General features: G+C 41.4%; 1 protein-coding gene across 5 annotated transcripts in view; it reads right to left on the bottom strand.

Annotated features, from left to right (window-relative positions):
• The window catches only part of Sh3tc2 (SH3 domain and tetratricopeptide repeats 2), a 61,640-nt gene that overhangs the window by 27,132 nt on the left and 20,339 nt on the right, over window positions 1-14,169 (bottom strand). For 4 of the 5 annotated variants that reach the window (XM_033766722.1, XM_033766718.1, XM_010627111.2 and 1 more), the window contains 5 exons: window positions 11,458-11,563; window positions 9,759-9,902; window positions 8,522-8,723; window positions 7,245-7,318; window positions 4,437-4,632 (listed from right to left, as the gene is read on the bottom strand). In XM_033766722.1, the coding sequence (XP_033622613.1) occupies window positions 4,437-4,632; window positions 7,245-7,318; window positions 8,522-8,723; window positions 9,759-9,902; window positions 11,458-11,563 (722 nt within the window). Of the gene's footprint in view, window positions 1-4,436; window positions 4,633-7,244; window positions 7,319-8,521; window positions 9,732-9,758; window positions 9,903-11,457; window positions 11,564-14,169 lie in introns of those variants that run through there. The other variant, XM_033766724.1, reaches the window with a different exon arrangement.

The following is a 14,169-nucleotide window of genomic DNA, read 5'->3' as shown; positions in this document are numbered from 1 at the left end:
ACCAATAAATTAACACAAAATTAGAAATAATAAACTGAAAAATAAGCATGATTAAAACAATGAAATAAAAAGAAAATGGAGTACACAATGAAAAGATGAAACACCGTGAAAGGAAATAACCACACATAAAAAATAAGAAAATACAGATTCAAGAAATGGAAAATGAAGATATAGAAATTAAGGATGATGAGAATGAGTTGAGCCACAAGTTTAGTCAGAGCAGAGGAGAAAATTCATGAAATGCGGACCATTCTGAGGAAATGGCCTAGAATGTGATCCAGAGTGACAAAAATGTGAAAAATAGGAAGAACTTGGTAAGCACAGTTAAAGACGGAATACGTCCAACATACCTCTGATGGAAATTCCAGAAGAGAGACTACATGGACAAGAGAAAGGCAGTATTCAGAGGAGGAGAGTTTTCCAGAGCTGAAGAAAGACATGAGTCTTCAGACTGAGGAAGTATAGCAAGTCCTGAGCAAAATAAGTAAAATAGTATCTTTGTTAACAGGATGCCCATTTCTTAAGGTTACTTATCTCTTTCTCCTATTTTTACTTCCGCGTTCAGATTACTTAACTGTTCCAATTCGTGGTGTGAATGAATCAAATATAATGATAAAAACATAAATTAATGAAATAAAAACAAAGAAACAAGAAGAAAATAATCCAAGGAAATGTTTTAATTGATGTAATGGAAAACAGAGATGGGGCGGGGGAATTAGCTCAATGGTTCCACCACCTGCCTCGCAAGCTCAAGGTCCCGAATTCGATCCCTGGCACCAAAAACAAACAAACAACAACAACAACAAAAAATCTAATGTGAAAACAAAGATGGTCTACAAAAAAAAAAATGAATTACTTCTTTGGAAAAGTGAATACTATAGACAAATATAAAATCCTGGCAAAATAGGCTTACAATTTTATATTGACAGCTATTTTTCCCCACAGTTTGAAGATGTTACTACTACATGCATAGCTAAATTATCCTTTAAGGTTATATTTTAAAGAAAATTCATTAAAACAAACAAGGCGTAAATACTGAGTATTTACAACTCACAGTTCTTCACTGAAATATGTAACTACTGCACAACATACCTTTGAAAAAGAAGTGGATAATCTGCAATGAACATGTGATACAATATAACATGTAGATGGTACAATTTTAAAACATCAGTGAAAAAGGGGGGAAATTAAAAGATAAGAAGAGACTGCAAACCTGCAGAAATAGCTGCGAAACTAGCAGTGAAATTCTAATCAGCACAAATAGATGTCATGAGAAATAAAATTATAAAAAAGACAACAGTATGAAGACAAAAAGGATTACAACAAAAGAATTTTAAAACTTTTAATATTATGAAATATTGAGTTTTCTCCTATATTCCTTTTTTTCTGCTTTTGAGTGTACTAATCAATCTTGGGCTTATTTTTTAATTTAGGTATTTAAGTGTACAAATATCTTTTAAGTAATATTTTATTAAAATTTACCCTACCTATGATAATGTGAATAAATCCAAATTTGCAGTGTTACCCAAAAAAGCCATTTATGGAAGATATATATAAAATTTTAAATATTTAAATCATAATTTTTTGTTTATAAACAAAAATATCTCTAAAATGATCAGAATAAGGATTAGAAAGATACATACCAACTTCTCATAGCATTTGCCTCTGGGGTGGGAATCAAGATCAGGTGAAAAGCAAGAGAGGCTAAAAAGGCATCTTCAATTATATACATTTCAATTATATCCAAAACCTGCTTTCCCTCTTAAAATACACAGAAACGTGTGTGTGCACACACACATTTTTAAACATTAAAAACTGGGAGGATGTGTTGTTCTGTCACCCTCAAAACCTCCAAGATCCCCAAAGTCATTCAGGCTAAACCAAAACAGTACTATGTCTATTTGCACAAAATGCTTTCTTCAAGTTTTGAGTACTACTTTTCCAGCTGCTGTTGCTAGGAAGTTGATGTTAAACTAGGTAGCTGGTGTTAAAATCTGTTCCAAGAAAAGGAAAAAGACCTTCCCGTGTTGCAAGCACGAGCTAAATGGGCTTCAGAAAGCAGCCTCGGGAGAAGTTCCACTCACTACTCTGGTTTTGAAGGTGCACACGCACTGCACACGCACATACACACGTTCACACTCGGACGCTTCTTGGAAGGATTCATCAGCACAGGGAGGGAACTCACGGGAAGAGGATAGAGACTTCAGCAAATGCGGAGGCCGTCCTCAGAAAACCACAAAAATGGAACCCAGTCGCAGAGCGACACCCAGTGGCCAGTCATGGGCACAGCGCACAGGGACAGAACCCAGGAGACCTCAGCACCCACCTGCTGCTTGCGTCCTCTGAACACAGTGCATTCCTAAATTGCCACAGTCTGAGGACAACTGCAGCCCAGAGAGTGCTGCGAAGGACGGACAGGGACCGACCCGATTCCCCTCCCTTCTGCTTCCTGGCTCTCTTTCCCCTTCCTTACCAACTCCACAGTCTCTCGTGCATGGGGTTCCTCAGGTGAACCCTAATGAGTGCCACTGTGGGTAAGGAAAAAGTAGTATCACCCAGTTACATATGCTTTGGGGGCAGTCTAACCCAGAATCCTGCAAACCGTTCCAGTAGCCAAGCCCAGAAGCCTTTCCTCAGGTGGTCCTGCTCTACCTATTGAGGCCGGCAACGGTGTCAACTACCTCCCCCTCCCCCCAGGCCGTTCCTTCCCTCAGTGGATTTCTCTGTCTCCTTTGCTCCGTTCTTTCTACCTCTGCTCTGGGTCTCCCCACTAAGTCTCTGTTCCTTTCATACCTTCTCCCTCTCACCAGAATCCCCATTACAGGACCGGTGCATTTAACATGAAGATTCTGGGCTTCCAGATCCAAAGCTTTGGTTCAACTCCTACACTTCTGCGTTCTCACTTCCCACTGAAATAAAATAAAGGGTTCTGGTCTCCCCTTGCTAGCCACAGCCTTTCCTAGCTAGCTCTAATAAATGGCACAGCCCGGGCTCCACCCAGACGTGAGATAAGTTCTGCCTCTGGGGCAGAATTCAGCTCTCCAGAATCTTTATCTTCCAGCAGCAGCCTCCCCTCTCCGTTACTGCTCTTCCCTCAGTGCTGGCCTTAACCTTGCCTTTGGTCTCCAGTCTCCAGCAGCCAACCTTCCCCTGCTGATGCCTGCCCCACTCAAGCCAGGTTTAGCTTCCAAGAGAGAAGTCCCACTCTATAATCCGTCTTCCTGGCTCAGACACACTCTACTGCTCCCATTCTCTGGAAAGGGGACAGGCCCTGCACAGCCACCCTCATCTTTCCCAGCAGGGAAGGTCCCACCCAGGCTCTGCTGCAGCAATGTCTCCCGGAACCTGACAGGGACCTGAGTCATTCCTTCAGCCTCTCTCACTGTCCTTCTTACGTCTGTTAAAGATCTGACATCATGCAAAACTTAACTCAGATATCGCCTCTCTTGAAAGTTCTCCAGATACCCTTGTCTTCCTTACAAATCCCCATAGCCCTCCAGGCCTCTCCAGGAGCTCAGTGAATAGTCTTCTGTTTTGTGTGATTGGAGTTACACATTTCTGCACAGGGAAAATGGCCTTCTATGTCCTCTCCTTGTGAAAAGTGGGGCAGAAAGGGAGCTTCTATCCATTGGTCCACTCCTTATTGACTCTTTCCCATGGGAAGAGGAACTCTAGTATGAATGTTGATAGCCTCGGCTATTCCTTGGGCCACATTTTCTCAGTGTCTTAACATGAGGAGCCAACTCTCTGCTTCCTCTTGTACTTTCTAGACCCAGGTTTCCTACTTTTCCTGTCACCTGTAGGAAGCCCACCCTAGGGGGACTGCATGATACTGTGATTCACCTTCCCGGCTGACTGCATGGGTGGACCAAGCTGGCCATCTTATGCATATGCTCCCCACAAGCAGCCTTCCTGGATTTAGGGAAGAAAGGAGTAAAAGACGAACTCTGCTTTCCTATCCAATATTGATCTCCCACATTCAGTGATTAGCTTGAATGGCAAACCTGTACCCTACATGGAACCTATCTCCCCGGCCAACATGGGAGTGGACTGCCTGTGAACCAAGCTGGTAATCTGTTGTTCCTTGTGTATTTCCATCTCTTGATGAGGCCCTTGGTTGGACAGGGTGAATGGAAGGATCCAAGTACCAAAGACACACCCTTGAAGCCTAACAGTGGGGCCTTTTTCTTGGGGCTCTGCTTCTCTCCCTGCACACAGGAAAGATTCAATGACCCTCTGTTGAATGAACCAAACTAACTTGTTCTTTGATCACTCACACCTCCTCCGTAGCATTCTATGTGCTTTGGCTGACAGAACTTGCTTCCTTGGGTTGGCATTTGCAAAGCACTCCTGAAGCTCATGTGCACAGCTCTCAATGGGAAGGAAGCACTGACAAAGGCAGCCCGGCTCCGGGACAGACTCACTGCCATACTCACACCGGGGAGTAGGAATCAGGATCTATGTTCCTGGTGGGGACAAAGCCCACTGCTCCTGAGCTCACTGACTTCCCAATGAACCACTGGAGTCCAGGGATGACAAAGCCAATGATCTCGATGCTTTCTCCCTGGCAGAAACTCAGTTCATCGTTTTCTTCCTGCTCATAATCCTTCAAGGCCTTACATCTTCCTCTGCCTGTGGGAAACAGCACACGGGTCAAATGCAGACAGAATCATCAGCTGAGCCTTCCCCTACCTGCCAGTATCATACTGACTGAGGGGATCCCAGACTTTAGATACTAAAGACCAGTACAATTCCATCCTGGCCTGAAGAAACAAACCATCTGGGATGGTACAGAGTCACCAGCTTTGCATTTTGCCAAACCAGGACATTCAAAAGAGAGGAACTGTGGCCAATTTTCATCGTCATTTTGTAAGAGAGGAGATGTTTTAAAGGCCTGAGAAAGATATTCTCAGAATACAGGATATGTCTTAAAATTTAATAAATGAAGTTTGTGGAAAACTGAAAGTTCAGTATTGCCCCAGTTTGATTTTGTCACTGTCATGTAAACTCTTGGTCTTGGCAAGCACAAGTCCACAGACTGGCATGTGAGAATGAACTGTTCCACCAGAGGGTCCCTACATCTTTTCACCTGCTTTGCCCTCTGTGAGCTTCAATCTCTCCAACTGTAAGATGGGGTAATGAGAATGCCTGATGCTTATGAATATTAAAGGGAGCCAAAGAGACAAAATGCACCATGCCCGGACCCTAGTCAGCCCTCCATAGATGGTGCCTGGTTACCACCAGCGGAATGGAAGGTGTGATGGCCAGAAGGATCTGAAAGACTCTGCTGCTGTCTGTAGTAATTATTCAGTTTGATAAGTTGCCTAACTAGGATCTAATGGTGACATTTTTAATGTTGTGCTGTCTGTTTTACAAAGCATATGTATCCCTTTTCTCCAATCTTCCCAAGAGCGCTAACGGGAAGGCGGGCGGCTATCAGAATGATCAGATTAGGAAGCAGAAGAACCACTAAGAGTTGGCCCAAGGAGCTATGGGCATCAAAACTGAAACCCAAACTTAGGCCTTCTGACTGCTGGTTACACCTCTTCCCACTAATTCTGTGCTGGTGGAAATAACACCTTTTATGTGCCTTGTTTTCCATATTTACTTTTGCTACTCTGCTCATACTACTGGTTCAATTTTTTTCCAAATGTTTTTGCCAAATCCCTATTATGTCTTCATGATGAGAAATTCCCAGTATTTTTGTGGGTTTATGGAATCCACCAGGTGTTAAAAATCTACAATGAGAGGAAAAGGACTGAGAGACTTACAGATGACATTTTGTTTAGTTCTCTTGACAAGATTTAAAATTGGTTTTATTATATCATTTTACTAATAAGGAAGTAGTGGCAGATGAATGGCCAAAGTCAACATTTGAACGAAGAATGGACTTCAAAGTCCCCCATTCCTACTGGGCTACACCCTCAGAAAGCTAAGTATCTTGTTAATGGTCAATTATTTATTAGTTCTAGTGTCTGGGTCCCATAATTCCTTCTAGTTAAATTTTTTTAAGTGTCATTTGAACTTAGATCTGGCAGAATTGCACCTTTTTAAAGAATATGTGTCAGGATGCAGGGGAATACTAAGGACAAAAATAAAGGAAGATACATTCTAGATACTGCATTATCCAGTGGATACACAGTACTTATAGGATGCATGTGTGTGTAGACAGATGATAGACAGACAGGCACAGATGGAAAATACCTAATGTGTGTGTGTGTGTGTGTGTGTGTGTGTGTGTGAATTTCACTCGCTTGGTCAAAAAATGTTTAATGACTTCACTGTTGTACCAGGTATTCACATTCTTCCTAAACTCTAGCTAATTTCACGGTGCTTTAAGGGAAATCAGAAAAATATTCTGACCAGGAATTGAAAACAGGCAGCCCTCAGGCCACGTTTGGCTCACAAATGTTTGATTTGGCCCACGTGAGGCTTTTTTTCACCTGACGATCTTAAATCCCTGTCATCCTCACTGTGGCCTAAGGCCCTCAGCCAAGTCCTGCACACATCAGTGTGCCCACCTGCCCCTGCAGGGATCTGTAGTGTGTGTGTGTGTTTCACTCGCTTGGTCAAAAAATGTTTAATGACTTCACTGTTGTACCAGGTATTCACATTCTTCCTAAACTCTAGCTAATTTCACGGTGCTTTAAGGGAAATCAGAAAAATATTCTGACCAGGAATTGAAAACAGGCAGCCCTCAGGCCACGTTTGGCTCACAAATGTTTGATTTGGCCCACGTGAGGCTTTTTTTCACCTGACGATCTTAAATCCCTGTCATCCTCACTGACTTCACTGTTGTACCAGGTATTCACATTCTTCCTAAACTCTAGCTAATTTCACGGTGCTTTAAGGGAAATCAGAAAAATATTCTGACCAGGAATTGAAAACAGGCAGCCCTCAGGCCACGTTTGGCTCACAAATGTTTGATTTGGCCCACGTGAGGCTTTTTTTCACCTGACGATCTTAAATCCCTGTCATCCTCACTGTGGCCTAAGGCCCTCAGCCAAGTCCTGCACACATCAGTGTGCCCACCTGCCCCTGCAGGGATCTGTATCTGCAGCCCTGGATTAGCACCTCTTACTTCTCAGGCAGGGAAACTTGTGCACAGACAGGGACTGGCTTCCCTAAATCATCAGTAGCAGAGGCAAGACAGAAATTCCCATCAGCTGACTCCAAGCCTGCAGATAAAATTAGGAGACAGGACAATATCCCCTAACAATACTATATTTTCAACTCAGCCATACCAATTTGATAGGAGCCTGTCCAGTCCCTCTTCCTGGAAAGGCCACAGCTTCCTGGATAATTCTTTAGGAACCACCTGCCAATGGAAACACGGGGTTGGCAAAAGTGAATTTCCAAAATTTAGAACAATGAGAATCGTCCATTAGAAAAAGGATGATGGCGTGAGGATGGTGATTATAATAAGGATTTGTTTAGCTTATTTTAATGATATCAAATACTAATTGAAAACTTACTTTATACCAGACACTGAAAAGGAGAGGGGTTCAGCAGACCGGGATGTTTGCTGGCTCAGCCATTCGTTTATCAGTTAAATAACCAACAAAGGACTCCTTTATATTCTCATTGTCAGAGTCTCTGTCAGTGCCAAGCAAAGGGTCCCTGGTCCGGGGTAATGTTTACTGTCACTTTACAGATTTAAATTTATGATAGCTTCCAGCAGGGACTCTCAAACTCGGTTCAGAAAAAAACCCTCTGGGGAACCTATTTAAAGTGCATTTTCCACAAGAACCTAGAGGCATTTATAGCTAAATGGATGCACATTGAGGCAACACTTTTTTAAGTGAAATAAATAGGACACACGTGTAAATATCGAATAGTTTCTCAAGTGTGAGAAACTGAAAGTGTAAACAAGGACTAAAAGGTGTAACAGATAATGTGAAATGGGAAGAAAAGGTGCAAAGGGGAAGGGGAAGTGAGAGGGGTAGGGAAAAGGAAAGAAGGGAATGGAATTAATGTGAGAAACACAAAAAATAGAAACAGTCTATAGATGGGGAGGAAGGGAGGGGTTGAAGGGAGGGCAGGGAATGGGGAAACAGTAAGAACCAAGAAAGTTTATGTCGAGGTGCACATTTCCAATGATGAACGCCATTACACTGTATACCTTAAATGTACCTATAAAATAAATAAAGAAAAATAACAGATAAAATGCATATTCCTGGGCCCAACCCCAAAATCATCTGAAAAGGGCAAACGCATTTAGATTTTTTATAAAATCCTAGATGGTACTGATGAACTTCAGGTCTATATCCTAAAGAACACTACAGTGGCATCCACATGGTGAATTTCTGCCTATACATAATATCCACCTGAAACTTAGAATTCACTCTGAATTAATTGTACAAATCTTGGCTGTTAAAAAAAAATAGGTGACAAAAAGGCACCCGCATTTTGTTCTCTTCCGGGCGCCATGGAGGCCCGTTTCTGAAAGGCTCCCTGCTCTGCTCCCCGCTGACCTCACTCTGTTCCAGGGCCCTCTGCCAGGAGGTGGGTGGCTACTCACTGATGGAAAGGGACAGGCAAGGGCTCCAGGGCTGACACCGGAACCAAGCCCCGCTGGCCAGTCACTAAGGACACGCCTTCCCACTCTGATTCCCCTTCTGAGATCTTCACGGAGATTAACTCGTTCTTGCAAAGTTCCAAATACTCCCCTTCCTGCTCGGCTGGCTGAGCCACGGAGCACTTGGCTCTGCAGAAGAAGTGACCTGTAGATAAAGAGAAAAGCCTTTCCAAGGAGCAGCAGGAAATGAGAAGGGATGGTAATGTTTCCACCCAGAGTCCAGATAGGTTTACTCCTGAGAGTACAGCAGACTGTCCAGGGGGAGACACTCCAAAGAAGTCCTTGTGAGCCCAGGAAAACTGGCAGGAAAAAAAAAGCCTGTAAGAGGGAATTCGCTGAAAATAGACACCACCATTCCTGCACGCTTTGTGAGAAAAAAAGCATACTTGGGACTTTACCTGGAAGAAGAGATGAGATAAGAGACAAACACCTTGAAGAAGAGACCATCTTGTGAAAATATGTTTCCGTTTAACAGAACTTCAGTTATAATTGCAACCTCACACTTAATCTTAGAACCAACAAAGAATAAATTAAATTGATTTGGGCAAATACTATTACTGTAAGTTGTGTAACAGCACAACATGAAATTCTTTCCTTCATATATGATTCATGCAGTGCAATCGTAAAAAGAATCATTTTGTGAAAATATCATATGTACATCTGATGTGTCTGTTAGCTTATTGGACCTGACCACCTGCTAGGCTGAGGCATCTTCGCTTGTAAGCAGATCAGCGGGTGGGTCAGCATCACCTTACTCAACCTCGGGGAGTACCTCAGGCTTTGTAAGATCTGCAATCTTGTTTTACAATCAAATTATATCGTGTCTATATATGCATTTCTCAATCTTGGATGTCATCAGAATTATGTAGAAAACTTTTTTTTAAAGATGGGCATGCCCCATCTCCAGGAAAATATTTGGCCTAAATGGATCTCTGGCATGGGTGTCTTTTTAAAACTCCTCAAGCAGCTCCAATATCAATGAGTGTGGCAAACCAGCAGAGTTGTTTATGTGGTGACAGTGTTGAACTGAGAGGTTTCAAGTACCATTGTAAATATCAGGTTGGTTCACCTGTGATTGTTCCGTGTTTAAATGAGTTTTGCCTCCTTATGTCTCTTAATTATTTCAGAGGTTCTGATAATATTCAGGTGAGGACCCACTCCCACCACTAGCCATGCTCACCTTCCTGTATTAAGAGTCCCAGGTACATGGTTTCCAGGTGTTTGTCATCTACAGACACCTGGATCTCTGTGTCCTCCACCAATCTGCAGTTAAGCCAGTAGTTGTGGTCAAAAAGGAGGTGCTCCAGACATGTGGATACATAGCCTAGAAGTTAAACCAAGAAGATTCCTGATCAAGACAAGTTCTGCCCTCATGGACCACAGAATGCTCTGCCCTTAGCAGACCACAGATGTATTTTCAGCATCTGTTGGAAAATACAAGTTGTGTTTAGATGATATTTATCATTTTTAGCATCTCGGGCATCTCTGTAAGTGCACAACGAGATGACCAAACCTAATTTCCTTTTCTTAAGCCTGTTTTTCTCTGAGAGTTCCTGGTCTCTCCTTGAAGTTCCCTTGACCTGTGGTTCAAATTCAATGATGGAATGACTAAAGGGATCCTCCACTTTTCCCTGCATGGACTCTGAGCCTTGTCCAGTGAGTGCTCAGGAAGCTCTGCCGTTAAAAGTCTTCTATAAATACAAAAATAATAAAATTTAAATAATTATACCTTGAAAACTTGAGTTATGTTAAAATTTTTCTTATTTTACAGTTTGAACTCTTTGTTACAATGCAAAAAACCTGTCTCTCTCCATGCTGACCGCCCATCATACTGAATTAGGCCTGGGTACTTCTACCATTCCACTTCTTGAACTTGCAAGCACACACCTGGAGATCTTAATAAAACATAGATGCTGATTTGGTAGGTCTAGACTGGAGCCTGAAAGCCTGCTTTTCTAACAGGTCATCGGTGATATTGACACAGTTAGTCCGTGGAGCACATTTTGAATACTAAGGATCTCTAATGTCCACAGAAGATGCGTAGTAGAGACAGCAAAAAATCTCCCTACCTCTAGCTTTAACCCTCCAGCCTTGCCCAGCATCTCTCCCTATGTGCATCTGCATGGAACCCAGCATTTTCTGGCATAGTCAGGTGTTCATCGAATTGGGAAGTTTTGCTTCGTGGCTTCGGTAGCCTTTGAAGCCACAGTTCCCTATTGTGAGTTTTTCTTCTTGGTGAACCACATCCCACCACCACTTTACTTGCACTGCACCCGGAAGTCCTTTATTACCGTTTAGAAAGTTCTGCTGCCTGAGGCCACTTTAATAGATGACTTCCTCCACCTTTTTCCTTAATTGTTTTCCAAATATGTGAGCTACGAAGCCTAGAAGCTTAATTTTTTTTTTTTTTTTTTTTTTTTGGTACCGAGGATCAGACTTGGTTCCTTGTGCTTGCAAGAAGGCAGGCAACGGCACCACTGAGCTAAATCCCTGGCCCAAGAAGCTTAATATTTTGACCTCTTACTTGGTCTTATTCAACACTGATTCCCTTTTAAAAAAAAAAAAATCAACTTCGTATTCGTCTCAGTACTTTCAATTTAGTAGATGACTAAATTTTTTGCCAATTGATTATTCAATAAATATATCTCTCCCTGGACAAAAGAAAGCTAATTCTCCACGTGACTTTTTACAGTATTAGCTCATATTTGCTTTAGACTTAGTTTCAGGCAGTTGTGATATGTCAAAATTTAACTCTTCACTTTAGAATTCTGTCTCTTTCAATTAGCAGGACTTGACCAATTCTTTAACACCAACCCCTACAAACTGGCCGAACTGTGAGGTGGGTTCTCCCCCACCTGCATGCTCCACCCATGTCATACCTAAATCCAGGTAGGTAGAGAACTTCCAGATTTCCTCCATGGTCTTGAAGGTGATCAGGAACTGGGCCCTCTGGGACTGGATATTCACCAGCCTGGCAGAGAGGTCCTGAGTAAACAGAGCCAGGAGTCAGCCCAGAAGGACAGTGTCTTGCTAACAAACCCACCTCACCTAAGCACCCAGACGAACTTGGTGGTTGTGGTGTTGATTTTACACCATGAAATCAAAAATAATACCCTAACAGAAACAGCCTAAATATTAATCAATAAGAAACTAATTAAAATAGAGTACGGTGCTATGGCCATACCACTCTGAACACACCCTATCTTGTCTAAAATAGAGTATGGGGCACTCATGCAGTGGAATATTGTAACATTACGAAGTATTAAGAGGAATAAGGAGTTCTTTGTATATTGACATGGACTCCAAATCAACACTGCTAAATGGAACAAAAAGAGTTACAAAAAGAGACCAGGGTATAAAACTATCTGCAGATGATGATACTTTTTGTGCTTTAAAAAAAAAAGTGTGCATTGGAGAGTAGACGACGAATCATAGAAGGAAACTTCTAAGCAAAACTGACTGTGAATATATGTCTACTGATTATTTTTATAAAGCTGACAAACAAGAAAACCAAAGCACATAAAAAGAAAAATCATCCATAATCCTTCCCTTAGAGATCATCAGTGTCAATGTCTTCATATATTAACTTTGAATCTTCCCTCACATGCATTTCCCTATAGCTTTTTATCAAAATAAAATCAATGTACATAAATTGTTTTTGCAATCTTTTCTTTGGTAAATTAAATGTTGTGAACCATCTCTCATGTCATTAAATGGTCCAGTTATATTTAAAAGTTATTTATTTGCCATTGTTGCATTAACATAATTTATTCTTAGTTCTCTGTGGTTTCACTTTTGGATCATTTTACATTCTTTAATATCCTAAGTGGTATTGGAATGAACATCCTTGTAGCTAAATCTTTATGCATCTTCTTGATTATTTTGAAACAAGTAATTGCAGGAAGTACAATTTGGAATACAAAGATATATACATTTTCCACTCCAAAACACAAGCATCCACCTGCTCTCCAGACCAGAACACTTGTTCCAATTTACATGCTCAGAAGCAAAGCAAGAGGATCACAAATCTGCTGTCTTTGTAATACCTGAAAAAACAGGCCTGAATAACTGCCCAGGCTTGATTTTCCTTAAATCTTTCTCTGTTCCTTGAGCAAGCCTCTGGAGTTGACCAAATAGTGATGGTCAGAATGTTCCCCTGAGACCAGGCTCTGCAGTCAAAACCAGCTCCTAGACCCCCACTCTTAAGGAACCTTAGGAGAAGCAGGAAGGGATAAAAAGATTCAAAACAAGAGCCCCTGGTTCAGCAAAGTCAAATCTTAGTTTCCTCCATAACAAACCCTAGAAGGCCCCAAATCTTTGGGTGATATAAGTTCTATAATGAGGGAAAGGTTGCAAGGTAAAAATTTATTTGCAGGTAATTTACTACACACTAGTCACTTTGCTAAGAGTCAGGTGAGAAATATCTCATTTAACTCCCACAATAATCCTATGGAGGGAGTGCAATTACCGAAGTTAATCCATTCTAGGTACACTTTTATAACCTTTAACCAGTTCTAAAATAAACAATAAAGAAGCCTAGCATCATACCTAACTCACCACATTTATTTTCTCTTGGAGGTACTCAAAATAATCGTACATGTTATAATCAATGATGTTTTGGGTCTAATGAAAAATGATGTGATGGTGACTTTATATTCAAGGATGCTGAGGCATGGAGAGATGAAGTTACCAAATGTGACCTGTGGTGAGTGAACTGTAGAGCTCCAGCTATCTCTTAGGTCAAGCTGACTCTAGACCATAGCCTCATACCTAAGCACACCCAGATCAAGCTGTAGCCCAGTGTACTATCCATCTCAGTCGAGCTCTGAGCCTGGCCACACCAAAGGTAATTCAAATCAAAGGGAAACCTATTGCATCAGTCAGCAGCCAGTGACTCCATGTTCCTGTGTTCCAGGGATTAAATACAATAAAATAAAAGTTTAAAACCCCTAACTAGTATTTATGGAATATATAGGACCACTCAAGTATAAGCTCTTGATAGATGCTATCTCATTTTCTTAATCTGAAAAACCAAACATTTTTTTACTGTGACACAGCAATTTTTTCTTTTCATTTTATACAATTAATGCAGACACTATAAAATTAACAAGAACATATCAGTATAAAGCAATAGTCTCTTTCTGCCACTGCTAGTTGCATCAAATTTTACCCATTGCTGACTTTAGTTCTCCTAGGTAGTACCTCCTAAATTGCAAATAATTTGCTCATACCTTTCCTCCCTAGTTTAATAATCAAAAGTATTATCTACCCACTATGAAAAATGAAACCGTTTAATTTCTCCTCTCATCCTAATATGTATAGTTAGTGAAGTTTGATTGGAAATTTTGTTGCTGTAAAAATTTATATGTGCCCAGCCTCCCAGCATTCTGGAAGGCTGAATGAAGCAGGAGGACCACAAATTTGAGTCCAGCCTGGGCAACCTAGCAACTTAGTAAGACCTTGTCTCAAATTAAAAATTAAAAATGACTGAGATGGGCCGGGGATTTAGCTCAGTGGTTCTGTCGCCTGCCTAGCAAGCATAAGGACCTGAGTTCGATTCCCAGGCACCAAAAAAAAAAAAAAAAAAAAAA

The sequence above is a fragment of the Fukomys damarensis genome, unplaced genomic scaffold (genome assembly GCF_012274545.1).
Source record: "Fukomys damarensis isolate Sample0158 unplaced genomic scaffold, DMR_v1.0_HiC HiC_scaffold_3, whole genome shotgun sequence".
NCBI classification, from domain to species: Eukaryota; Metazoa; Chordata; class Mammalia; order Rodentia; family Bathyergidae; genus Fukomys; species Fukomys damarensis.
The sequence above is the reverse complement of the archived record's forward strand: the minus strand, read 5'-3'. Positions and strand labels throughout refer to the sequence as shown.